The sequence below is a fragment of the Staurois parvus genome, unplaced genomic scaffold (assembly GCF_062004578.1).
Source record: "Staurois parvus isolate SC_StPar_1 unplaced genomic scaffold, SC_StPar_1.0 ptg000001l, whole genome shotgun sequence".
Classification (NCBI taxonomy): Eukaryota; Metazoa; Chordata; class Amphibia; order Anura; family Ranidae; genus Staurois; species Staurois parvus.
In genome coordinates this window covers 4,404,954-4,431,325 of record NW_028317797.1, presented here as the reverse complement: position 1 = coordinate 4,431,325, position 26,372 = coordinate 4,404,954, and the positions used below count along the sequence as shown (strand labels likewise).

At 39.0% G+C, this 26,372-nt stretch overlaps 1 protein-coding gene across 1 annotated transcript in view; it reads right to left on the bottom strand.

Annotated features, from left to right (window-relative positions):
• Window positions 1-25,278, bottom strand: part of LOC149474751 (uncharacterized) — an 80,320-nt gene extending 55,042 nt beyond the window's left edge. The window contains exons 1-7 of the mRNA XM_089654198.1: window positions 25,041-25,278; window positions 22,529-22,733; window positions 18,567-18,736; window positions 17,699-17,829; window positions 15,563-15,729; window positions 13,122-13,207; window positions 9,327-9,389 (exon numbers count right to left, since the gene is read on the bottom strand). Coding sequence (XP_089510324.1) covers window positions 9,327-9,389; window positions 13,122-13,207; window positions 15,563-15,729; window positions 17,699-17,829; window positions 18,567-18,736; window positions 22,529-22,733; window positions 25,041-25,202 — 984 coding nt within the window. The 5' untranslated portion in view covers window positions 25,203-25,278. The remainder of the gene's footprint in view (window positions 1-9,326; window positions 9,390-13,121; window positions 13,208-15,562; window positions 15,730-17,698; window positions 17,830-18,566; window positions 18,737-22,528; window positions 22,734-25,040) is intronic.
• Between the last annotated feature and the right edge of the window lie 1,094 nt (window positions 25,279-26,372).

Here is a 26,372-nt window from a genome sequence, read left to right as displayed (position 1 = left end):
TGGTTACCCTTGACTCCTTCCCCCTACCCACTTCCCAGCACTGGCCTCTTTAAGAATATAGATCCCCCAGCAGCAACAACAACTTCTCCAACAGCAACAGCAAATCCCCTAAAATAAATTCCTCAGCATCAAAAATGATCCTCCAGCAGCAAAATTAGATTCCTACCAACAACAATAGACCACACAGCAGCAACATTATATCCCACAGCCAGCGCAGTAATAAATCCCCTGGCAGCACCAACAGATTCCCGTGCCTGCAGCAACAATAAATTTGCAGCAGCAACAATAGATCTTCCAGCCAACAGCAGATCTCAGTGTCCCCAGCAATGACCATCATGGATCTAAGTGTCCCTAGCTATCTCAGTGTCCCTAGCTTCACTGCCCCAGCAGTCACTTGCATGACCTAACCATTCTCACAGAGGGAAGGTTCTTAGCCCTGCAAAAAGCTCTGACATCAAGCTTATACAGTACTACTGCTGCTAGAGAATTAATTTTGTTAATTTTTTGCGATGAACCTCTAAATGTACCCAATCTATCTCAAAATTTCACATAATCTAATCCATCCAGCTAGTCTGATATAGTGATAATTAAATAATGAATCACCCAAACAATATATAATCAAAAATATTCAACCAATGAAAAATGAAAAAAAATAAAAAGAATGAAAAAATATATTCAACCAATGAAAAATAAAATAACAAAAAATATATATAAATGTCCAAGTCCCCAAAAGAAAGTTCTTTTATGTGTTCCGTGAGGCAAAACGATCCTAAGACTCCTTGATATCCTCAAAGGAAAAGAAAAAAAATCATAGTGTAATACCCTAATATAAGTAAAAACACTTCACTCTGTGCCAACTCAAATCACATCAAAAAAACAGTGAGAAATCAATAAAGTAAAAATAAACGTGAGAAATCGTGATCACTCCAATCACAAGTGAAAGGTGATACTAGATACCAGTACCCTTATTACTCCAGCCAAAAATTGATGCTAAATACCATTACCCTCTTAAAACATATTCAGGCATATATTGTAACACAGGAAAGGTATTTCTCCATCTTCCTTATCTCGGGGTGTTCCTCATATAGATAAAGAAAGGCTCTTTCAGGCAGATTCCATAAAAAGATACAAATTTTAATCCACACTTACATGTAAAAAAACGATATCCAGCTCTCAGTACTGAACATTGCAATCTCAGGTTGAAAACCAATAGTTTCCAACCGACAAAATGGCCGCGGCGACACTTCCGGTTAGCGTGCGTGCGTAATGACGTCACTCCCCTAACGCGTTTCGTCACTTCCGGACTTCATCTGAAGGGCCTTCAGATGAAGTCCGGAAGTGACGAAACGCGTTAGGGGAGTGACGTCATTACGCACGCACGCTAACCGGAAGTGTCGCCGCGGCCATTTTGTCGGTTGGAAACTATTGGTTTTCAACCTGAGATTGCAATGTTCAGTACTGAGAGCTGGATATCGTTTTTTTTACATGTAAGTGTGGATTAAAATTTGTATCTTTTTATGGAATCTGCCTGAAAGAGCCTTTCTTTATCTATATGAGGAACACCCCGAGATAAGGAAGATGGAGAAATACCTTTCCTGTGTTACAATATATGCCTGAATATGTTTTAAGAGGGTAATGGTATTTAGCATCAATTTTTGGCTGGAGTAATAAGGGTACTGGTATCTAGTATCACCTTTCACTTGTGATTGGAGTGATCACGATTTCTCACGTTTATTTTTACTTTATTGATTTCTCACTGTTTTTTTGATGTGATTTGAGTTGGCACAGAGTGAAGTGTTTTTACTTATATTAGGGTATTACACTATGATTTTTTTTCTTTTCCTTTGAGGATATCAAGGAGTCTTAGGATCGTTTTGCCTCACGGAACACATAAAAGAACTTTCTTTTGGGGACTTGGACATTTATATATATTTTTTGTTATTTTATTTTTCATTGGTTGAATATATTTTTTCATTCTTTTTATTTTTTTTCATTTTTCATTGGTTGAATATTTTTGATTATATATTGTTTGGGTGATTCATTATTTAATTATCAATATATCAGACTAGGTGGATGGATTAGATTATGTGAAATTTTGAGATAGATTGGGTACATTTAGAAGTTCATCACAAAAAATTAACAAAATTAATTATTCACTTCCTAGGGAGGAAGTAGTGTTTTTTTGTGTGGTTATTTAGGAGCTTTTTGATTGCTGCTAGAGAATGTTAGGTGTATTAGTAGCAGAGGAAGTGGTGTTGAGCAAGCAAAGTGGCAGGTTCATCTTATTTATTTATTACAGGTACTTATAAAAGCACCATCAATTTATGCAGTGCTTTACATATATATACGCTGCTCAAAAAAATTAAACACTTTTTAATCAGAGTATAGCATCATTTAAACTCCTGGGATATTGATCTGGTTAGTTAAGTAGCAGAGGGGGTTGTTAATCAGTTTCAGCTGCTTTTGTGTTAATGAAATTAACAACAGGCACACTAGATGGCCAACAATGAGACATCTCCCAACACAGGAATGGTTTTACAGGTGGAGGACACTGACATTTTTTTCCCTACTCTTCTTTTCTGACTGTTTTTTTTAATAGTTTTGCATTTGGCTAGGGTCAGTGTCACTACTGGTAGCATGAGGCGATATCTGGACCCTACAGAGGTTGCACAGGCAGTCCAACTCCTCCAGGATGGTACATCAATACGTGCCATTCTAAGAAGGTTTGTTGTGTCTCCCAGCACAGTCTCAAGAGCATGGAGGAGATTCCAGGAGACAGGCAATTACTCTAGGAGAGCTGGACAGGGCCGTAGAAGGTCCTTAACCCATTAGCAGGACCGATATCTGCTCCTTTGTGCAAGGAGGAACAGAGTAAGCACTGCCAGAGCCCTACAAAATTACCTCCAGCAGGCCACTGGTGTGAATGTCTCTGACCAAACAATCAGAAACAGACTTCATGACGGTGGCCAGAGGGCCCGACATCCTCTAATGGACCCTGTGCTCATTGCCTGGCATCATAGAGCTCGATTGGCATTTGCCATTGAACACCAGAATTGGCAGGTCCGTCACTGGCACCCTGTGCTTTTCACAGATGAGAGCAGGTTCACAATGAGCACATGTGACAGATGTGAACGGGTCTAGAGAAGCCATGGAGAACGTTATGTTGCCTGTAACATCATTCAGCATGACCGTTTTGGTGGTGGGTCAGTGATGGTCTGGGAAGGCATATCCATGGAGGGACACACAGATCTCTACAGGCTAGACAATGGCACCCTGACTGCCATTAGGTATCGGGATGAAATCTTTGGACCCATTGTTAGACCCTATGCTGGTGCATTGGGCCCTGGGTTCCTCCTGGTGCATTGCAATGCCCGGCCTCATGTGGTGAGAGTATGCAGGCAGTTCCTGGAGGATGAAGGAAATGATACCATTGAATGGCCCCCACGCTTGTCTTACCTAAATCCAATAGAACACCTCTGGAATATCATGTTTCGGTCCATCCGACGCTGCCAGGTTGCACCTCAGACAGTCGAGGAGCTCAGCGATGCCCTGGTCCAGATCTGGGAGGAATAACCCCAGGACACCATCCGTCATCTCATTAGGAGCATGCTCTGATGTTGTCAGGCATGCATACAAGCATGTGGCGGCCATACAAGCTACTGAGTACCATTTTGAGTTGCTGCAATGAAATTTCAGCAAAATGGACTAGCCTGCTGGATCATTTTTTCACTTTGATTTTCGGGGTGTCTTTGAATTCAGTCCTCTGTAGGTTGATATTTTTCATTTCCTTCAAATGATGGGGCATTCTTACATTCCTAACACATTACCCAGTCCATATCAGTATAGATATTCAGCATGATATGTTTCCCCATTGAGATCTGATGTGTTTTCAAAGTGTTCCTTTCATTTTTTGGAGCAGTATATATTGTACATTCACATCAGTCCCTAACCCTCAAGGAGAATACAATCTAAGGTCTCTAACTCACATTCATACATATATTAGGGCAAATTTAGATGGGAGCCAATTAACTTACCAGCATGCCTTTGGAGTGTGGGAGGAAATCAGATTTCCCAGAGGAAACCCACGCAAGCACAGGGAGAACATCCAGGCAGGTGGTGCCATGGTTGGGATTCGAACCAATGTGCTGCCAGGTGGAAGTGCTAACCATTTAGCCCAATCACCATAAGTAGCTTTTGAAATGTGGAATATTTTCAGCTAAGTGCCTGTTACCTTTGAAATTTATGTCAGTGTCCATTTGTTTCATTCCATCATACAAGGTGACAACGCAGTTTACACACAGCAACAAAACTAAAAACTGCATTGAAAAACCTATGTTTTTTTCTCATTCAGACCTTTTTCTCTGAAAAGACAGAGTGGCCACACACGTTAACAAAAAAGTAAACTTGTTGACATGTTTCCATATTTGGAGCTATGGGGATACCCTAATAAGTAAGTTCTAAATATAATTCATAAAGTAATACATTCAAAAATAAAAAGTGACTATGTAATTAAGCTAATTAATAGTGTTTAGCGGAGCTTCTTATGCAATCTAATTTTGGAATAGCTATTCAAACTGGCATGTCATTTGCCAAAGGAAAGAAAAAGAAAACAAAAAGAACTTAAAAATAAACAAAATGATCTAATACAGCCTTTGTTGTAAATACAATTTAATGATGCTCAGCCAGAAAGTAAGGAGGGTTGCTTTGTTTTGCAAAGTACTGGTAAAAGAAGTTGTGAAATGGTATAAATATGTCAAGCGTGTGCAGCAGAGCCATGGTTCAAGACACGGTAAGCAGTGATGCATTATCACATTGTTTTTTTATTGTGCTTGTTAAATTTAATGAAGTTCACTGTAGCAAGTCATAAAGTGACATAACTACTAACCTCATACTTAAACTTTCTGCTACACCGACCAAAGGATGCCTTTACACAGGAATTATATATCAGGGATTTTCTTTAATAAGACAGCTACACATTAACCCCTTGGATGTTAGAAGCAATAAATATAATTGGAGCCCCTGCAGAGTAAGAGGATTTACTTTAATGTTGTTTGACTTTATTACAAACGTGCAAGATGTTTAAATCATTAGAAAGGGGTTTTCAATACACAGAAGTATGAAAAATCAGATACCAATGCTAAATATATTGCATCATTAAAAAAAGTGCAAGGTAAAATAGCAGCCTGCAATTGGGAAAATAGGGCATAATACAATATACCAGTTTATGAATGAAGGGGTGTTCCTAGACAAAGGAGAGGCGTCAGATTATGTGGTTTCCTAACTTATTTTGGGAGAAGGCAATAGTGATCTGGACCAACTCTAACCTCTCTGACTTACATTCCTACCAAAAAGAGTTCCATAGACCTGAACTCATCTGAAAACAGCCTCAGTAGTCTCATGTGTATAACAAAGGGTGAAAACTTATCTTTTGATCGCTTTTTTTTTAACAAATATCATTTTTATTAAATTTCTCATCAAATTTTAAATCTAAATCTTTCACAAAATCTCTTTATTTACAAGTCACACATCATATGACCAACTGAACAAAACGTGTGTTATCAGCGTATAGCTTTTGTTGTCCAAACTATCATTCCATATAGTGACAACACACCTAAATCAATTCACACAAAAGGGGAGGAAGAGAAAAAAAAGGAAAGAAAAAAATTTCCTTTGCATCGAGAGATACAGTACTTCCCCCCCATTCCCGTACCCCCCCCCCCTACTCCCCAACATCCTCTAGTTCACTATGTTCTATAGATAAAACCCCCATTTAACACAGCTCCCTGAATTTAGAAGTTGGGCAAAAAAGATCTCTACAGGGACCACACTTCCAAAAAATAATCATCAAGCTATCATATAAGAGGCAAATGATTTGTTCCTTCTTTGCAGATATTGCATTTCCTACAACCATTCCCCCAAATTACATAAGGAGGGGGGCATCCAATGTTTTGGTATAATCGCTCTAGCAGTCATCAAGAACAACACAGAAAAGATCCTCTTTGGCATCTTTTATAGAACATAGGAGAACTGACAGTAATGCATGACCACATGCAGAGAGTGCCGCAGACCCAACATACTCTGTCAAGTTTTCCATTGGATGGGCAGACCCTTTAAAGTGTATGCAAACCCTCACATTATAAAACAACCCATTCAGTTTAACACAAATATAAAACATTATTTACAACTTTTTTCCCTTTTTTATAAGTGATCACATACCCTCTGTTTTCAGCTGCATAAGAGCTGAGTAGGGGAAACAGCATCACACTGATTCTTCCAGTAAATAGCTATGCAGGAAAAGTGTGTCAGGACATGTCTGATGAATGGGGAAGAGCAAGCTAAGTTCCCAGCACAGCTAGAGAACTGACCACACTTTGCTCTCCGGCCTAGTGTGGTCAGTTTTTAATGGGAAAGCAGAGGACCTGGCAAGAACACCAGTGACTTCACACAAAGGAAGCAATACAAAGAGAATAGGATACCTTTTCATACAATGACATAGTACAGCAGGAATATATCAGGAATATGAAATGTTGGGTTTACATTTTCTTTAAGTCCAAAGATAGTTTTTTTTATATACAAGCATGCATCTGGAGTGAGCTAACATCCTACCATTTATTACCAAATCCATGAATATGATACTTTGTTAATTCTTCATGGTGCATATAAAACATATCTAAAAAGGGATGCGGTTCTGCTCCTTTCTGAATGAATTCCTGGTATATTCTACAATCTACATTCTACAAGACACTATGGATTTTCTGAGAAGAGAATACATCAAAAGCTCTGTCTCTGAAATTTTGCATGAAGTTGTCTTAGGGCCTGTTTAAACCAAGGTATTGCTTTAATACACATTAAAAAAAGTGCATTGCATTAAGAATCCTATTCATTTTGAATAGGCTGCAATGCACCAAAGATGCTGCATGCCACACTTTTCAACACAACACAGTAAAGTGCACAGACCAGTCACATCTATTTACAGTGCACTGCAGTGCGTTGTGTTAGTGATTTGGGGAGCTATTCAAAATGAATGACATCACAAAACACTGTGACACATAAGTTCAAAGCCCAGGTGTGAATGAGGCCTTAGAAGGCAGGCAGGGAGGAGGACAATCTGACTCAATGAGATATGTATACAAATGTATCCAGCTTTTATAAACTTTAACATTTTTGACTGTCAGCATGTGTCCTACACATCATGGCAGTCAAGTGGTTAAAACAAGTAAAAGCAACTCAGCAATCTCATTTCTGTTTTGTACTGCTACCTGGTACTCGGGCGTTCTGGTAATAATTATCTATAGAGCTGTCCAATCACTTTTACTGGGCTCCAAGTTACAAATTAGTAGTACTGTACTTTTTGTTGATTTACATGAACATGCAGCTTTGAGGCCTGACATGTTTGGTATATATTTAGCTGGCACAGTCTCAACATTTATATTTACACAAAAAATGGGGATTATATTTCGTTTGTGTGCACTAAAATTTATTTTAGTGTTTTTTTCCTGAAAATAAAAGTTTGATAAAGAGTTGCACATAAAAATTTAACTTTTTTCCAACAGGTCTTCTGCTACCAAAAGGTATAAAATGTTTTTGGGGTTACCCACAACAGTGAAATCAGTCTGTACATGCGGTAAAGCCTGCTTGTTATACTCTCTGTGGAACGTAAGGGGTTAATCCTCTGCATTGCGTAAAAAGGCTGTTTGATCCTGACTTCTCTGCTCCTCCTCTTGTTCAAATGTCCATGTCTTATCTCCTGATAAGACAGACTGAACCGTAGCCATTCTGCACATGCTCAGCTTAGTGTGTATTGCTAGAGAGTTTTTTTTTTTTTGGGAGAGTGCATGTGATCAGCACAGGGCCAACCAGCACTGTCCAGACAGAGGTCAGGGGTTTTTCATCCTCCTAGAGCAGAAAGAGAACTCCTCCTACAATTTTTCACCAGCACTCTGCTGAACACTGATAGAAGTCACAAGACTGCTATATACTGTTGATGAGAAAAGGCATACAGTAGTTTATATTTACTAAAATAGTTGCACTTTCATGTTCTGTGTACTGTGGGAGATCAGGTAGAGTGAATGCAGGGTCCTGGGATTAGTAACATTTTACCTTTACCTAATGCGTAGTTCCACTCCAAAGTGGAAGCTCCGGTTATTTACCTCCCCCCCCACTGCCTTTTTTGGGGGGAGCGGTTACCTGGTTTTGACAGGTACCTGCTCCCACTTCCGGCTCAGTTTGCCGCGGTGAAGTGAGCCAGAAGTTTGGCCCCCTCCTCCTTCCTACAATCTCCTGGGAACTTTCACAGGTCCCAGGAGACTGCCGGACCAATTAGTAATTGCAGCGCGACTCGTGCAAGCACCTTGGGCACCAGGTTGTGAAGCCGCAAGCTGTCACAGCCTGGTGCCCACAGTTGAGATTCTGGCACTGTGGAGGAAAGAAGGGGAGAAGGGACAGTGCAGGTGAGAACATCACTGGACTCTGAGACAGGTAAGTGTGTGTCTATTAAAAGTCAGCAACTACAGTTTTTGTAGCTGCTGACTATTAATAAACACAAAAAAGGCTGGAACTCCGCTTTAACTACTACATTACATTAGTTAATATATGTACAAAAAAATTTAAAAAATAAAATTGGTCAGGCAGAATTTCACAACAGGCTCAATGAATTATAAAGTGTTGAAAAACATGACTATGAGCTTTTTCACATATATGCAGTGTAAAATTACTTTCAAGTTTCACAGCTAATTGAGTAGTTGTTCAGTGATTCAAGTCAGGTTTAAATCAGGTTTAGGACAGGTTCAGGTTAGGATTTTATCCTGTTCACATATGTGCAGTTTAGAAACTGTTCCTATAGAAGTCAATAGCACTTGAAGCGGACCGCACTGCTCAAATATCAGACAACATTCTCTTTCAATCTGCACTGAATCCGCACTGCCACTGTACCGGCCATACGTGAACAGGCACCATAGGAAGCAATGTTATTTCACATGTCATGAGGATTGGATGCGGTTCAAACCACATCCAATCCGCATATATGTGAACCAGCACTAGAACTCCTGAACCTAGCCTGTTGGCTGAAAGTAAGACTATAAAATATGCAACATTTATAATTTGACATAGGTTTTAATCCAACCACACTTTACACATAGCTAAAAAAGTACAATTTTAGGAGATCTCATGCTATTACATGTTACAAACAAAATTAGTTAGATTTAAACAAATATAAAAGCATACAAGCTGTATTACTAACCATACAGTTATAATATTAACACAGCCAATTACAGCATTAGCGTTATTTGATTATGATATGTTTTTCAATAAAATTATTTATTTATTACCTGTAGGGTATGCTCAGGAATAGGAATAGATTCACCCTTAAACCAGTCTGTTTCTGTAACTGCCTATTAAAAAACAAAAATAGTTACATGAATATATTGACATTTATGAGGAGATCTCATTTTAAATCAGAACTCAACTACCATTCCAACTTACCGACATCCAATAGAAAATGGTGTGTTATTCCGATACATTAGCTCAATACAGGTCTAGGGGGAATTACTTTACATACAGTGGGGAAAATATTTATTTGATCCCCTGCAGATTTTGTAAGTTTGCCCACTTACAAAAAAATTATAGGTCTATAATCTTTTATCATAGGTGTATTTTAAATGATAAAGACAGAATATCAACCAAAAATCCAGAGAAAAACACGATACAAATGTAATGAATTGTGTTGCAGTCCAGTGAGTAAAATAAGCGTTTGATCCCTAAGCAAAACATGGCTTAGTACTTGGTGGAGAAACCCTTGTTGGCAAGCACAGAGGTAAGATGTTTCTTGTAGTTGGTTACCAGGTTTGTACACATCTCAGGAGGGATTCTGGTCCACTCTTCTTTACACATCTTCTCTAAATCCTGAAGGTTTCTTGGCTGTCTCCATTTCAGTTTCAGCTCCCTCCATAAATTTTCCATAGGATTAAGGTCTGAAGATTGGCTAGGCCACTCCATGACCTTAATATGCTTCTTCTTGAGCCACTCCTTTGTTGCCTTGGCAGTATGTTTTGGGTCATTGTCATGCTGGAAGACTCATCCACTACCCATCTTCAGTGTTCTGGCTGAGGGAAGAAGGTTCTCATCCAAGATTTTAGAATAAATCGCCTTGTCCATTGGCCCCTCAATGCAGCAAAGTCGGCCTGTACCTTTAGCAGAGAAACAGCCCCAAAGATTAATGTCTAAGCCTCTGTGCTTGACTGGGGGGATGGTGTTCTTAGGGTCACAGTCAGAATTTTTCTTCCTCCAAACACGGCGAGTTGAGTTATTGCCAAACAGCTCAATTTTTGTCTCATCTGACCACAGCACTTTCTCTCAATCATTCTCTGAATCATTTGGATGTTCACTGGCAAACTTCAGACAGGCCTGTACATGTGCCTTCTTGAGGAGGGGGACCTTGCGGGCACTGTAGGATTTCAATCTATGGCGACGTATTGTGTTACTAATGGTTTGTTTGGTGACTGTGGTCCCAACTGCCTTGAGATCATTCACAAGCTCCTCCCGTGTAGTTCTGGGCTGATCCCTCACTTTTCTCATGATCATCCTTACCCCATGAGGCAAAACCTTGCATGGAGCTTGAGGGTGATTGATGGTTTTTCTGTATTTCTTCATTTGTGAAAAATCACTCCAACAATTGTCTCCTTCTCATCAAGCTTCTTGCTGATGGTATTGTAGCCCATTCCAGCCTTGTTCAGGTCTACAATCTTGTCCCTGATGTCCTTTGACAGCTCTTTGATCTTGCCCATGGTGGTAAGGTTTCAATGGAAGAAAGAGATTCTGTGGACAAGTGTCTTTTACACACATAACAAGTTGTCGTTAGGAGCACATTCTTAAATTGACAGGACTAATATGTGTACCACATGACCACATAGTCAGTCTGTGGGATTCAGAATTATTGTTGGTTGATAAGGGAATCAAATACTTACTGTATTTTACTCACTGAACTGCAACTCAATTTATAACATTTGCATCATGTGTTTTTTTTTGGGATTTTCGGTTGATATTCTGTCTCTTGTCTCTATCATTTGAAATACGCCTATGATACAAATTATAGACCCTTCATTTGTTTGTAAGTGGGCAAACTTACAAAATCTGCAGGGGATCAAATAAATACACTGCTCAAAAAAATTAAAGGAACGCTTTGAAAACACATCAGATCTCAATAGGGAAAAATATCATGCTGGATATCTATACTGATATGGACTGGGTAATGTGTTAGGAATATAAGGATGCCCCATCGTTTGATGGAAATGAAAATTATCAACCTACAGAGGACTGAATTCAAAGACACCCTGAAAATCAAAGTGAAAAAATTATGCAGCAGGCCAGTCCATTTTGCTGAAATTTCATTGCAGCAACTCAAAATAATACTCAGTAGTTTGTATGGCCCTCACATGCTTGCTTGAATACCTGACAATGTCGGGCCGTGCTCCTAATGAGACGACAGATGGTGTCCTGGGATATTTCCTCTCAGATCTGGACCAGGGCATCACTGAGCTCCTGGACAGTCTGAGGTGCAACCTGGCGGTGTTGGATGGACCGAAACATGATATTCCAGAGGTATTCTACTGGATTTAGGTCAGGTGAGCGTGGGGGCCATTCAATGGTATCAATTCCTTCATCCTCCAGGAACTGCATGCATACTCTCGCCACATGAGGGCGGTCATTGTCGTGCACCAGGAGGAACCCAGGATCCACTGCACCTGTGTAGGGTCTGACAATGGGTCCAAGGATTTCATCCCAATACCTAATGGCAGTCAGGGTGCCATTATCTAGCCTGTAGAGGTCTGTGCGTCCCTCCATGGATATGCCTCTTAAGACCATCACTGACACACCACCAAAACGGTCATGCTGAACGATGTTACAGGCAACATAACATTCTCTATGGCTTCTCCAGACCCTTTCACGTCTGTCACATGTGCTCAGGGTGAACCTTCTCTCATCTGTGAAAAGCACAGGGCGCCAGTGGCGGACCTGCTAATTCTGGTGTTCAATGGCAAATGCCAATCGAGCTCTATGGTACCCAGCAGTGAGCACAAGGCCCACTAGAGGATGTTGGGCCCTCAGGCCACCCCCATGAAGTCTGTTTCTGATTGGTAAGAGACATTCATACCAGTGGCTTGCTAGAGGTCATTTTGTAGGGCTCTGGCACTGCTCATCCTGTTCCTCCTTGCACAAAGGAGCAGATACCGTTCCTGCTGATGGGTTAAAGACCTTCTGCGGCCCTGTCCAGCTCTCCTAGTGTAACTGCCTTTCTCCTGGAATCTCCTCCATGCTCTTGAGCATGTGCTGGGAGACACGCAAACCTTCTAGCAATGGCAAGTATTGATGTGCCATCCTGGAGGAGTTGGGACTGCCTGTGCAACCTCTGTAGGGTCCAGGTATCACCTCATGCTACCAGTAATGACACTGACCCTAGCCAAATGCAAAACCAGTAAAAAACAGTCAGAAAAGATGAGTAGGGGAAACAAATGTCAGTGTCCTCCATCTGCAAAACCATTCCTATTTTGGGGTTTGTCTCATTATTGCCCATCTAGTACACCTGTTGTTAGTTTCATTTACACCAAAGCAGTTGAAATTGATTAACAACCCCCTCTGCTACCTAACTGATCAGACCAATATCCCAGGAGTTTAATTGACTTGATGCTATACTCTGATTAAACGTTGTTCCTTTATGTTTTTGACCAGTGTATCTGAAAAATAGTAATTTACCTATCACTTGCATGACAAGTGCAGCATGATCCTCACCAAATTTTTATTTTGAAAATTATGTTTATATTGAACCAAAGGCTCTCAGTGTTGAGTCACTGACCTGGAATGGGGATACCAGGGTCACCAAGGTTTTTGTCTGACTTCAAAAGCTGCATAAGTACTGAAGCCAGAAACAGCCAGGACACTAGCATTTTCAGAAGGAGGTAAACAATGGAATCCTCCATATTTTTCAAATTACAGGTTTTATTTAGCAACGTATTCAATAAAAAACTGTAGTTTGGAGCTTTTACATTGTTTAAAGACAAAATGGTATAAGCTGAATTGCCCCTTTCATTGACTCTGAGACATAAAAAACAGTACAAAGAGTGCATAACCTTAGGATCCAATTCTGTTGGTGGTTTGAACAGACAATTCTTTGCATGATTTCCCAGGTCTGTCAGTTTTAGGATATCTGCACAACCTGCAAAAAGAAAGTCATGTTTATAATACTCTCCTTCTGTACATAGGCTGCTGAGCTGAGTCTGAGGATGTGTAGTCTTTTGGCCTCTACACAGTAGGAGAAGGCAGCAGAGTTAACTGATAATGCCACAACAAAAGCTGCATAAAATGGGCCTAATAGCTAATTGCCGCATCAGCTTTCAACAGATATTCAGATGACATTTTTCAAGTGTTTTGGACATGTCCTCATGTTTCTGCATTCTGGACTAAAGTATTCTATTTTTTTGTAGACAGGATTAGGACATAAAAGACCCAAAACCCAAAAGGTTGGCCTGTTTATTCTGGTAAACAACTTCCTATCTTCTAGTGGTGTGAAGACCTTGTTACATTTGGTACTGTTCTGTGCTAGGAATACTAACCTTCTAAACTGGAGAGGCACATATCTTCTCAAATGTACAAAGTTGGTGGGGCTAATTGATGGTCTTTTACTCAAATTCAAGATAATATATAACAGCAGAGCCTGTCCCTAAAAAGTTTACAAGATTTGACAAGTTGGATTGATGTGCTTGGCGATTGGATTTGGCAGACCAATAATGGGAATGGGTCATTCTTCAATTAGTAAACCCCACCTCTATGTTTCTAAATATGAATTCTCATGGTCTTTTGTTACTCTTTTCTCATATGGGTACATGCATGTGTGAGTGTGTATGCACTTTTCTTAGTTAGCAAACCTGTGAATGTGTGCAATCTGGCTTGCTGTTATCAATGCATAAACACATTTAAAAAAACTAATCATACAGCAGAGAAATGCCTTAAATTTAAAAATAAAAGGAAACATGCACTACATGACTAAAGGAAGAACATAAGGAAATTGGGCATTATTATTTATTGAACTCAATAGACTTGTGTCTTTTTTTAGTTTCTGTAATTATAAATGGTAAAAATGATTTAAAGCCTAAGTTTAGCTAAAAATAAAATGACCCCTCAATCTTCCTGTGTGACGGGGTTAATACAACTAAATGGCTGTCAGGAGCTCTCATTAAGAGAGCTCAACTAGGCCCGCACTTTCCTGCCAGATCCTACACTTATCTAGTGTATAATTATACTAAGCTTTAAACACTAAAGTGTAATAATAAAACATCTTAAAGTGGAACTTTACTGATTTTTGTAAGTTCTTAAACATTAGTTTGCCATGAGGGGTCTACCAGAGTCCTGCCAGAGATCCTGTGTTATGTCTGCACATGTGCCAGATCCAGGGGCAGACTGACAACTCATGGGGCCCCCGGACAATAGGGGATCATGGGGCCCCTGTGTCCTTGCCCAAACTAAAAAAAACCTATGAAAAAGGAACAAGGGGCATCTCATGGGGTCCCCTACTGACCCCAGGCCCTCAATAGGGGATCATGGGGCCCCAGTGTCCTTGCCCAAATGCAAAAAAGCCTATGAAAAAGGTACCAGGGGCATCTCATGGGGCCCCCTACTGACCCCGGGCCCTTGGGCAGTGCTTGAGTTTCCAAATGGTCAGTCCGCCCCTGGCCAGATCGCCAATAAAGAATAGGGTAGGCATAGTGAAATTTCTCTTTAAGAAAATCTAACATACTGGCTTGTGTAATCTTAAAAGATCCCAGGTGTATCACCAAATTCTTTGTCTGAACTGAGTATTTTATGTGCTCAGACCTTTCTCAGCCCTGCAAACTTATTAATTTCTCTTAGGTTTATCAGTGTTTGCTAGAAACCCATCTTCAGTGCGCACATCTAGCTGTTACCCTCCACATCATGGACAGCTACAGTGGGTTGAGCCACCTATGTAGAGTTTGTGGTTTAGACTCTTTGCTGTTTCTCAACTTTAAATTTGATATTGACCTTTATTGTTCGCTTTGCTTGAGCTCCACCTGTTCTGCCTATGTTTGCATAACTGAGTATAAGATTGGCTTCCACTTTGGTTCTGCCAAACAGCTCTGGTTATCCTTGGCAGCAATACTTCCAGCTAAGCTCAGCTTTATCCCGCTACACTGCCTAAACCCAACTGGTTAGGCGCCCTGATAACTTGTCAACTACTCTCTCAGCATCACCGTTCAGCACAGCCCATGGAATTCTAAACCATCTACTAACCATAGCCTGCGCCCCTGGGGCTATGGGCACCATGGCCAGTATCAGTTATTCTCTGTATAAATGCCTGGAAGCATTATATTGTATAAAAATACATAAATATTTCAAAGGTGGCTGTTTTGGTAAAGAACAGTGCAACTGTGTTACAGAGACTGAATTAGTGCCCATACCTTACAGTTCTATCATCCTACCTGGACTGTTATCTCTAGCCAGTCAACCAAGAGATTATCAGTACATATTATGGCAAATGGGCTTTAAAGAACAATACCTCGATAAGCAAAACAGCACATGACACTAGCTGCTGATATCTTCATGTCCAATTCAAACTCAGGAACTCTCCAGTCTTCACTAAGCATTTTCTCATCCAATGGATCACTTTTTGCTCTTCTTGTTAAAAGATCTATGTATGGTCCTGACATTGTGTGCTTAGGATCACTGCAACAAAACATAAATCTGTAGGTTCTGTTTTTTTGTAATTAGTCAAAGAGCATTTCCACTTATTTCCTCTCTGAAGTCTCAGAACATTTTTATTATTCATTTCAGAGATGTGTTGGTTTTAAACACTTTAACTTTATGTTTTTGTGGTCTATTCTAAAGCATTATACAATTTTATTGGACCTGAAGTGCTTTACTTAGGCGATCTGGACACACATTTTTAGTTTGAATTTCATAAATAGAATGAAATAAAAAAAATCTGATGATATGAAGTACTCTTAAAGTAACTTTAAATGCCACTTAAACCAAAAAGTACTTGCAAATACCAGCAGTAGTCTGAATGGCAGATTCTTTAGGAAGCAGCATAACAATACCTCCAACACTTCCCAGCATTCTAAGATCTTGCCTGCTCCTGTCCCCCACTATACATTGGACCACCACTATAATAGACTGCTCTGCTAGCAGTTAGGAATGTGTGTGGGTAGGGAGGGGGGCAAGTTTCTACACTATCGAAAATTGAAGAAGTTGGCCGATCAGTATGCCTGGGCATTTGAGTAGAACTTGGGCACTGAACACTACTGCGGATATAAGCTCCTCCAGTTGCACTTTATATCTGTCAGCATATTTTTGGCCTTAATTTATTTTATATTAGACATGGTGTGGTTTGTTTAGTTGCAAATCAAAATTCAGATATAATTTTCTGTTATTCAGAGATTCAGATGAATTGGAATTCCGAATCACAATAGTAATGAATTTCAACAACTCAGAAATAAATTATAACAAAATAATTACCCAAATAATTACCCAAATTGAAAATGAATTTGAAAATGAATTTGAATTCGAAATGAAGTCATATTGCAATAAATACAGTAAGGTATGAAAGTGAAATAAGAAGATGATTCCTACTTGTGCTGCTTTAACAGATAGAACAGAAAATAAAAGGATAGATTAGAATAGAATAGAATAACATATAATAGACTAGGACATAAAAGAATAGAATAGAGTAGCATAAAATAGAAAATAATAGAATAGATTAGACTACAATAGAATAAAATAAACTTAATATAGTTGCTTCCAAAATTCATATTTCGAAATCTGAGTTTCATAATTCAAATTTCGAAAGATGGCTATATTTTTTCTATTTTATTCTATTCTTTTATTTCTATTCTATTATGCTTTATTCTATTCTAATCTATTCTTTTATTTTCATAAAAAAACTAATCAGAATTTACAAAGCAAATTCCGAAAACTAATTATTCTGACATAACGAATATGACAAAACTAAAAAATTAATAACTTAACAAACGAATCTGAAACAAAACAAATTTTTCTGTTGTGCACATCTCTACTCAATATTCATACATGAGAATGAAGTGTATGTATAATTATTTTTTTCAGTTTTGAATAGAGGAGAGTAGGGTTAAAGCCCCTGTCAGTTTGTTTTTTGCTGTCTGTGTACAGTTCAGTTCCTGTCCCAGAAATGTAACAGGAAGTGAGGGGAAATCGCTGGAATATGTGTGCCTACTGAAACATTTCCAATTGCCTCTTGTTCTGGTGGCAACTTTTACATTTTGGATTTACCATTACCGTATTTTCAGGGACACTGATCATTAGGATAAAAAGGGAGGATGACTCTACCTCGCGGTGACACAGACCGTGATTAAAACTTGCAATTGGTTCCAACCCTTCCCTATACATACATGGCTGTAAATATACATTAAATATGTTTGTAATTTCCCAAAGAAAAAATAATAATATACTGTGTGATAATACAAAACAAATAAGCAAATAAATATATACAAAAACATTTAAGTCAACCCATCCATCAAGAAAGTGAAACATTTTTTAAATTTTCTTGGGATTTACAAAAAACAAATAAATAAGTAAACAGAAAATTTCATCATCTTATCAAAATGTGCACCATCTTTATGAAGGTCTCCTCATGTGCAACTCTGAAAACTAAACTTACCTCCCTTTAATGGACACAGGTCTGTAGAGAGAAGTCAGGGAAATTGGACATTCATAATTCATTTGCTCCTGGATATCTGTAAAGTTGACGCTGAATGGTACTTGCTCGCGTGTAACAATAATATTATAAACCTAATATTCAAAAATAGTTACTTAACATATTGGTAAGAGATTACACATTTGTAAACCTAAAGAAATGAGGAGAACATACTGTACATGTTAATATAACTTTTGCAGTCAAACTATTTATTACAAAATATAAAGCAAATTAAAACAGTTACAATTACAGCAACTCAATAGCTTACCGGTATATACTTTTTAGATGCTGCAACCTACATTATGTAGCTGACCTCCATACATAAAGGTGGACACACAAATACAATACAGGTATGAGATACATACATAACCAATAGCTGAATTATCTGTCCATTCCAGGAGATTTGCTTTTCCCCTTTTTTCTTCTTTTTGATTATTTTTTAAGTGCAGTTAAAGCCCAACTATATTTCCCCAAAGTTAAACAAATGTACATGTTTTGGTTAGAGTTCTACTTTAAATAGGTGTCTTTGGCTCTTTGTTCTCATACTTTCAGCAAAGCTGTTTCACATATTACACTACACAATAATAGTAATAAAAATAATAATACTAACAAATATACAATAATAATAATAATAAAAATATATAATATCATATAATAGGCTGAATTCACAATTAGGCTTTTCCTTTTAGTCACGTGACTTTAATTTTCAAATCTCATTGGCTAAAAAGTAACTTTTAAAATTAAGGATTCTTATCTGGGTGTTTTAGCTTTGGAAATTGAGCCTAATGCAGTATAATGTACAGCATGTTGCTTAACACATGGGTTATATCACCTGTGATTTGGTGCCATCAGGAGATATGACAAGCACTTCTATAAGTGTATCGCCCACTGTGATGGAGAGTGGTTTATTAATGTCAGCACTTCTATTCACTGTCACTTTCATCTGGCTGTCCTGGACCAGAGGCTCTACAATAATGCTGTTCTGGAAATATGGAACGGCACCTAGTTTTCAAACAGAGATAACATAGGACAACAATTAGAACACTTGGATTTGCATAACCCAGACATTCACTATGGATTGTTTATAAAGCAGATTTTGCACTAAAACGCATGGTTCCCTTATAACATCAACTGCCTCCTTCCATGTAATCGCCAAAAATAAATTTCCATCCACTGCACCTAGGCAAGTGCAACAACACAATCCTTCTGTTGAGATCCTGGATCCTAGGATCCCAAACCTCATAAGACATTCCCACACTACATTGGAGTGTCTTCTTGTGAAATTTGGGATACATACAGTATGACAGCAATGCAGTATTTTGCATTTGCATTGACATTATGTGAATAGGGTGAGATTTAATAATGTGCAAATTTGGCACATGTATGAAATGATGACCAATGTTTCAACTGTATTGAGAGACTAGCTCCACTAACAACAAGTTACCACAATGGAGCATTTCATTGACATTTACATGTGCAATTGTTAACCCGTGTCTGTATAGGGGCTGAGTGTAGTGAAAAGACCGGCCATAAATCCCAATTATTTTATACACATAAGAAAACATTATACTGTATATAATTGTAATGCTTTCTTAGGTGAAGAATACCTAAAAGTGAACCTGTAACTTTGCAGGCACACATTATTCACTTTTTCTATATTTGATAGGAATAAAGAGGGATACCTGGTGCTTCCAGGTATGGGAATCTTCTAACTCTCTCCCCTTCCCCTCACATAAAAGTGCTAGAGAGACTGGTCACTTTGGCACACTACATTGTCACAACTTTGAGCTTACATAAGTCTTTGATCCTAGTGAGCAAACAGGGTATGGTGAAAATGAAATAATCCTGTTGCTTTGCCGTTCACTAGCAAAGCACAGGTTCACCTTTAGTTCATAGGGCTTGATTTGACAAGTGAACCCTTCATGCTGCATATGTAAAAATATTGATTATGCTGCCATCAGGCTTCAAATTCCCATATAATTAAATTTTCAGACTGACAAAACAGTATACATTGTTAGAAAACCTAATATGCCTATTACCTTAGGGATGAAGGAAGAAACAGATGGTTTATTCCAGGGGTCTCCAATGTTTTCAGTACAGGGGCCACAATATATGTTTTAAAAATATTCACGGCCCGAAAAATATCAGTTTTGTAAATGAATGATTAAAATTTAAAGGAATGAATAAATGTGATTCAAGAAACAACTTCCACCTTTCACATCAGAAGTCACCCCTTTTTGCATCAGAAGTCCTCCTATTACATTAGAGTCCCCCTTTCACATCAGAAGCTCCCCCATCATATCACAGTCCCCTTTCATCAGAGTCTCCTTGCACATCAGATCTCCCTTTCAAATCAGAAGCCCCCATCACATAAGAGCCCCCCTCTCACATCAGAAGTTGCCCCTTTCACAAAAGAAGTCCCTCCATCACATCAGAAGTCCATAGCTCCCAACCGTCCCTGATTTTGAGAGACTGTCCCGCATTCGGAACAAAGTCCCTCTGTCCATCATTCCTCCTCATTTGTCCCTCATTTTGGTCTGGTCTATATAGTTGTATATAAAATGCACTACTTAGCTATCAAAATGTGTTTCACAGTGCTAAACCTTTCACCCAGTTTCTAAATTGTTGCATGTGTAAACTTCAAAAGACAATATAAAGGAATAGTAGTGGTAAAAATGCGCTTGTCGGTTTAACGTTTTTTTTTTTACAATTCCCCTTTTGGGGGGCTGTGACAGTGGGTCTGTCCTATGCCTACATATCCTTCTACATATCATTCCCATCTAAGAAAGTAGGGAGGTATGCAGGACCGGTGCTAGACTATTTTGCACCCTAGGCAATAAATAAATAAATAAAAATTTTAAAAACTGTGCAAAATATTAAATCAACAAAACATCAACTGCTAAATTTCTTTTAATTTGCAAAAATAAGTGCCATAAGATGCCACCAGAAAAATCACTGTCACGGACGGACTGTATCTGGCACTCCCATTCAGGGTGACAGTTGCAGTGAGTGAAGGATGATGGATCCACACTCTGTCAGATCCAAGGCTGGAATTCCCCAGTGGGGGGAGATAAAATGCTGTGATAGCAGGCAGCCCAGTGCACACACACACCTGAGAACACCTGAACTGAGCGATCCAACACAGTGACAGATCCAACACAACACACCACCACCAACACTGACACAGATCAGCAGGCCCAGCAGAGACTAGAAGAGCAAGATGTGGGATCGTGATGATGTCATCACTCACTGACACATTGCACATGTGATGGATGGCCATCCTACATTACCTTCCTCCACAGGTGCAGCACCACCTCTGCTGATGAATGGGAAGAAAAGGGCTGGAACTTCACAGTGATCAGCAGCCACCAGTCAGCTTGCAGTATGGGACTGAGCATGAGAGGGATACTGGAAGGAGCAGTTGCTCAGCTGCTACACTGGCCCCAGACACCTAGCATCTTCCTCTGTCCTTTCTTCCTCCCCTCTGCCGCCCCTTCCCTCAGTTGAAGGATTATTCATGACGTGGCAGCATCCCACACAGAGAGAGTGCCGGTCTGTGCCACGCCCAGGTGCCCCTAGGTGGCAGTGCGCCCTAAGCAGCTGCCTAGTTTGCCTAGTGGAAGCATTGGCCCTGGAGGTATGGAAGCCATCCATCACATCAGAAGCGCCCCCTTCACATCAGAGTTGTTGCTGGCCAGGTAAAATCTTGTAGTGGGCCAGATGTGGCTCTGGGACCATAGTTTGGAGACCCCTGGTTTATTGTGCAAATAATATGAGACCATCACACAGCTAGCAGAGTCACAGTTATGCTTGGGCCTTGGGAACAATTGTATTCTCCATTTTAGGTCTAAGGGTGAGATAAAATAGTTATGGTAAACATAATGGTCACACTGGGTGCTCTACTGTGTTCATTTCAGATTACACTTTTTTGTACACAGTACTAAATGTAGAGGGCAATAGTGAACTATTATATCTTATGATACAGTTTTAAACATCAATGGAAAAACAGTAATTAAATCTGCAGGATATTTATTAATACCAGTTAAAAAGCTGAAATTGCAGTAATAACTCTGCAAAGACTTGCAGAATAAATGCAAACAGTAGACAAGCATAATTATAAACAGGTAATGCTCTGCTGGATAGTGAGCATCAGAGATCATAAAATATCTCCAAGAGCTTATATATATTACATGAAGTGGTAGGTACTGGCATCTGCCTTATATTAAAAGATTAACTTCTTTGTAAATAGATAACACAATCCTAATTCCAGATCTCAGTGACGTTAGACAGACAGCCATTTTGTGGGCTAAACTAACAGTCGCAAATGAGTGATTGGCCTTTTTGTTACAGGTATTCCAATCGATACAGTAGCTACATTAAAATAGTTTTTGGCATACGTAATTTATATTAGTTGTTGGGGACCACTTTATAAAGCTGGCCATTGGCATGCAGGCACCTGAAGTTACCTGCTCTTTGGTGTCAGTTTAGATCTGTGTTGGGGCGAGACCTGTAGGTGCACTTTACAAGTTAAATGTTAAGATGATAATTGGAATGGTCCAGTGTCTACTGACGTTTTCCTGACCATTTATCTGTGTAAGTGTAGTCAGTGAGTTTCTGATGTTTTGGATATTCTCTATTTGCTTCTAATTTGTTGTTTTTTTTTGTACAAATTTGTATGTGTGTTGTCAATGTACTTTCTCTTAAGTACATTGTCATGATATTTTGTACTGAATTTATTTCCATTCCTTAATAAACAGTTTTTAAACAACAAAAAAAGATGATAATGGAACATACATGAATATTCAAAGGTATCGGAAGCAAAGGATGGCACTAGCTTCAGATCTTCAGATAGATGTATCCCTTCGAGTAAAGCTTGACTTGCAGATAACTTTGTGATTTCTAGAATGTACTTCTTGGCAGTTCCATCTTCAGCAGTTACCTCTACAACCACAGAATTGAGGCCATCTTTCAAAGTCACAACCTTCGAACCTTCACCTCCCTAAAATGAATAAAGTACAAGAAGTTCTTAAAGTGCCTCTCCATCTTCAAATGTTTGTTGAATGGTAAATGCAGTTTATGTACAATACAGTTTTCTTCATTTTTTATCTTATTTCCTTCTCTCTCTACCATAGTAAGTCCAGGAGCCCATTTTCCACTGTAAAAATGATCATAGGCAGCTTAGAATCAATTTTTTATTTTTTTTGCAAACTGCACAGAAAATCACCACTGGAAGCAATGACATAACTTTACTCAAAGGATGAGAGGGGAGAAGGGGGCAGGGCCCCATCAGGAACTTTTTCAATTGAATTCTGTGGAGACCCAAAGATATTAACCCCCTGCACACTGGAAGTTCAGAGACAGGAAAATGACAAGGCATACCTGCTCAGATGATTTCTACAGGTCACAGTTACCTGCAGGACCTGCACAGTATGATCTCATAGTAAAGCTGGACTTAAAGTAAAAGTTTAGGTTCTAAAACTTCTGTTTTAAATGCTGACACCCCCACGCTGCATACAATAAAGCACAAATCTGAACTGAACACATCACACAGAGGGGAACTTTCTGAATAGTGTAGTACTATCAATAATTGCTTCAACCTCCAAGGTTTTTGAATTACTACATTTATCTGGCAATTATATTTATTGAATAACATATGGAGTGGACTGGTGGCTTTATTCCGTTATTTGTCTATCAGTTGAAATATCTTATCTCGCCATTTGAGTTACTGGACTGTCCATAAAAACAATAGCATTTTCTGGACTGATTGACATCTTCCAGTAGTCAAAAAGGTTGTTACTTTCATTAAGTGGAGTCAGCATATTGGTCTATTACTTTTATTGACATTCATGGCCCATAGCATGCAAATTTTTGTATTTTTTTTTACCACTAGTAGATTTACTAGATGTACAAAATGTACAAGTAAGTACAAAAATACAATAGAGAATACCAGAAATGCAAACACTGACAATGACAGTTGCCATTTAAACATTATTTATTTGAGCATTACAAAAAGGCAGTAGTTTAAGGCACACAGCAATACAGCAGCATGTTGTACACATGGCATTGTGTCAAGCATTCAGCGGAACATGGTATCTTCTCAACCATCAGTTGTGAGGGGAAGTGCCATGGAAAAGAAGAAAAAAAAAGGGGCAATAGGGAAAAAGGGGTGGGAAACAATGTAGGGGGTGGACAGGCGGGGGCAAACCATGGGAAGAGAAGATAGGAGGCAACAATAATGTAAAATAGAACATAACAAAACTACACCTAGGTCCTCCAAGTATGTAGCCGGAAAAGAGTTTAAACAGTGATACCTTGTGCATCAACTCATTAACTCAACAATTCCACATTTTATCAAATTTATGAGGACAGTTCCTACTAGCATTGGTAAGTTTTTACAAGAATAGGATATTATTAATAGCTGCTTTCCAACTATTGACAATACCCCCTCGGGGCCATTTTAGAACAATTTCCAGACAAACAGAGAAGCAGACAAACATTCTCTCCCTGAACGGCATAAGGGGCAGCAGGGAGTGCAGGCGCATTCGCAATCCGAAATAGAAAGCGACGTAAGGTTAAGTTGTTTTGCCCAGAGCCACTGCTCTCCCGCACAATGCGGGCAGGCGGTTGGCAAATAGTAAAAAAACACAAAAACCTCTCAACACAGTATTAATTTATTTTATTTGTACGTTTTTTTAAATTAATTAATTAATTATAAATAGAAGCAGACGTGTTATGAATCAGACTGATTCATAACAGCTTTACCAACATTGTGATCATGTGATCACATAGCGATCCCCGGGTCCCGATCAGCGGGATCTTCATTTCCATGGACACAGTGGTAGCGGGTGAGGAATGCAGCACCCCCCTGTGTTAGTACAGCCAAAGCAATGTACCCGTATGTAGATTTGCCTGTAGCCACCGCCCGTCCGCAGTGCATTGCGGGAGGGCAGGCAGCAAACGGTTAAACATTGCAGATTTAAAAATATTGAAAATGACTTTTAAAATCTTATTATCACAAAAAAGATTGTATGGGATTTGAGTATGATTATACTTTAGGATAAGCCACAAACAACCCTTCCAAAAAAAAAAAACAATCAACAATATTATTTCTAATTTTATTTTTGGCTACCCTGTTCACTTTAATGAATACAGGCACTTTAGGACATAATTAACTTATCCTTTTTGCACCCTTTCACTGGTCTAACCTAACCCACCTGCCCTCTTAAAGATGCAAAGAGTTTACAGTCTTACAGATATAATTTACAGGAGGTAAGAAAGATGAATGATATCTATATGCTGCACTCACCAGCAGTGTGAAGGAGGCCCCGTTATCACTGGGATAAGCATCCACTGTGATTTGCATCCGTTGACTTGGCACTGTCACTTCGTACTTTGTGATGTGGGGTTTAAAAGAAGGCTCCAGCTTTACCCCAGGAACAAAGAGCTTTTCCAGGTCACAGTTGTTCATTTCTAGGTCACTGTATATACAACCTAAATGTTCTTGTGGATAGGTACAATATTATCTGTCCTATAGTCACAGGGAGCTTCTCCTGTTAGAAGATATTAATTAAAAAGATTTGTTAATAGTCCAACAAATATACCTCCAAGTTCTCTTAGAACTCTGGGATGAATGCCATCAGGGCCCATTGCTTTATTAGGCTTTAACTGAGCCAGTTCCTCTGCTACCTCCAGAACTCCTAAAAATGAACCATCATTACTAAAACCAATATGATTCCCCAATTTGTTATTGTTAGTACAATTTATTTCTGAGAAAACTCAACAGAATTAATTGTTTTAGTGGTTTGCTACATCCAGATCTCCCTCAACATATGTGTTGTGCCCAGATCATTTTAGTGATCCCATTTATTTTTTTCTAAACAAAGTTTTATCTCCTTTCCTAATAGATTTAGCTATGTCCTCCTCTTTCTTTGCTTTGGCAGCCCTGATAATGTGTCTGGCCTCCTTTGTCTATTTTTATACTCTTCCATGTCAGCTACACCCCGTTTCCTTGAATCTTCTATATGCTGATTTTTTCTCCTTTACTATCCTACTTAGCTCTTTAGTGAACCATATTGTTTTTTTCTTCCATTTACTCTTACTAACTTGCCTGACATATAATCTATTTGTCTCCAGGATGGTAAACTTTAACATTGCCTACTGATTACTCACTCCTGTTTTACTCCAACCTTTCAATTAATTTTTTAGAAACTGACCCATTTCAGCAAAATTTGTCCTTTTGAAATCTAAAACTTTTGTTTTTGTAGATGATTTTTCAGTTCTTGTTTTAATATCAAACCAAAGACATTGGTGATCACTAGAACTCAAATTTTCTCCCACCTCAACATTAGACAGTCAATCTCCATTTGTCAATACTAGGTCTAAAATATGATCACCTCAATTTGAGCTTTTTACTAACTGTTTTAGAGAAACCCCTTTCATTGCCTCCAATACGTCTCTGCTCCTGCTTGTAATAGCAGTTTGAGAATGACAGTTAGGGGTTTATTTACTAAAGCTGGAGAGTCCAAAATCAGACTCCCTTCTGCATAGAAACCAATCAGCTTCCAGGTTTCATTGCCAAAGCTTCATTGAACAAGCTGAGGTTATAAGCTGATTGGTTTCTATGCAGAAGGGAGTCTGA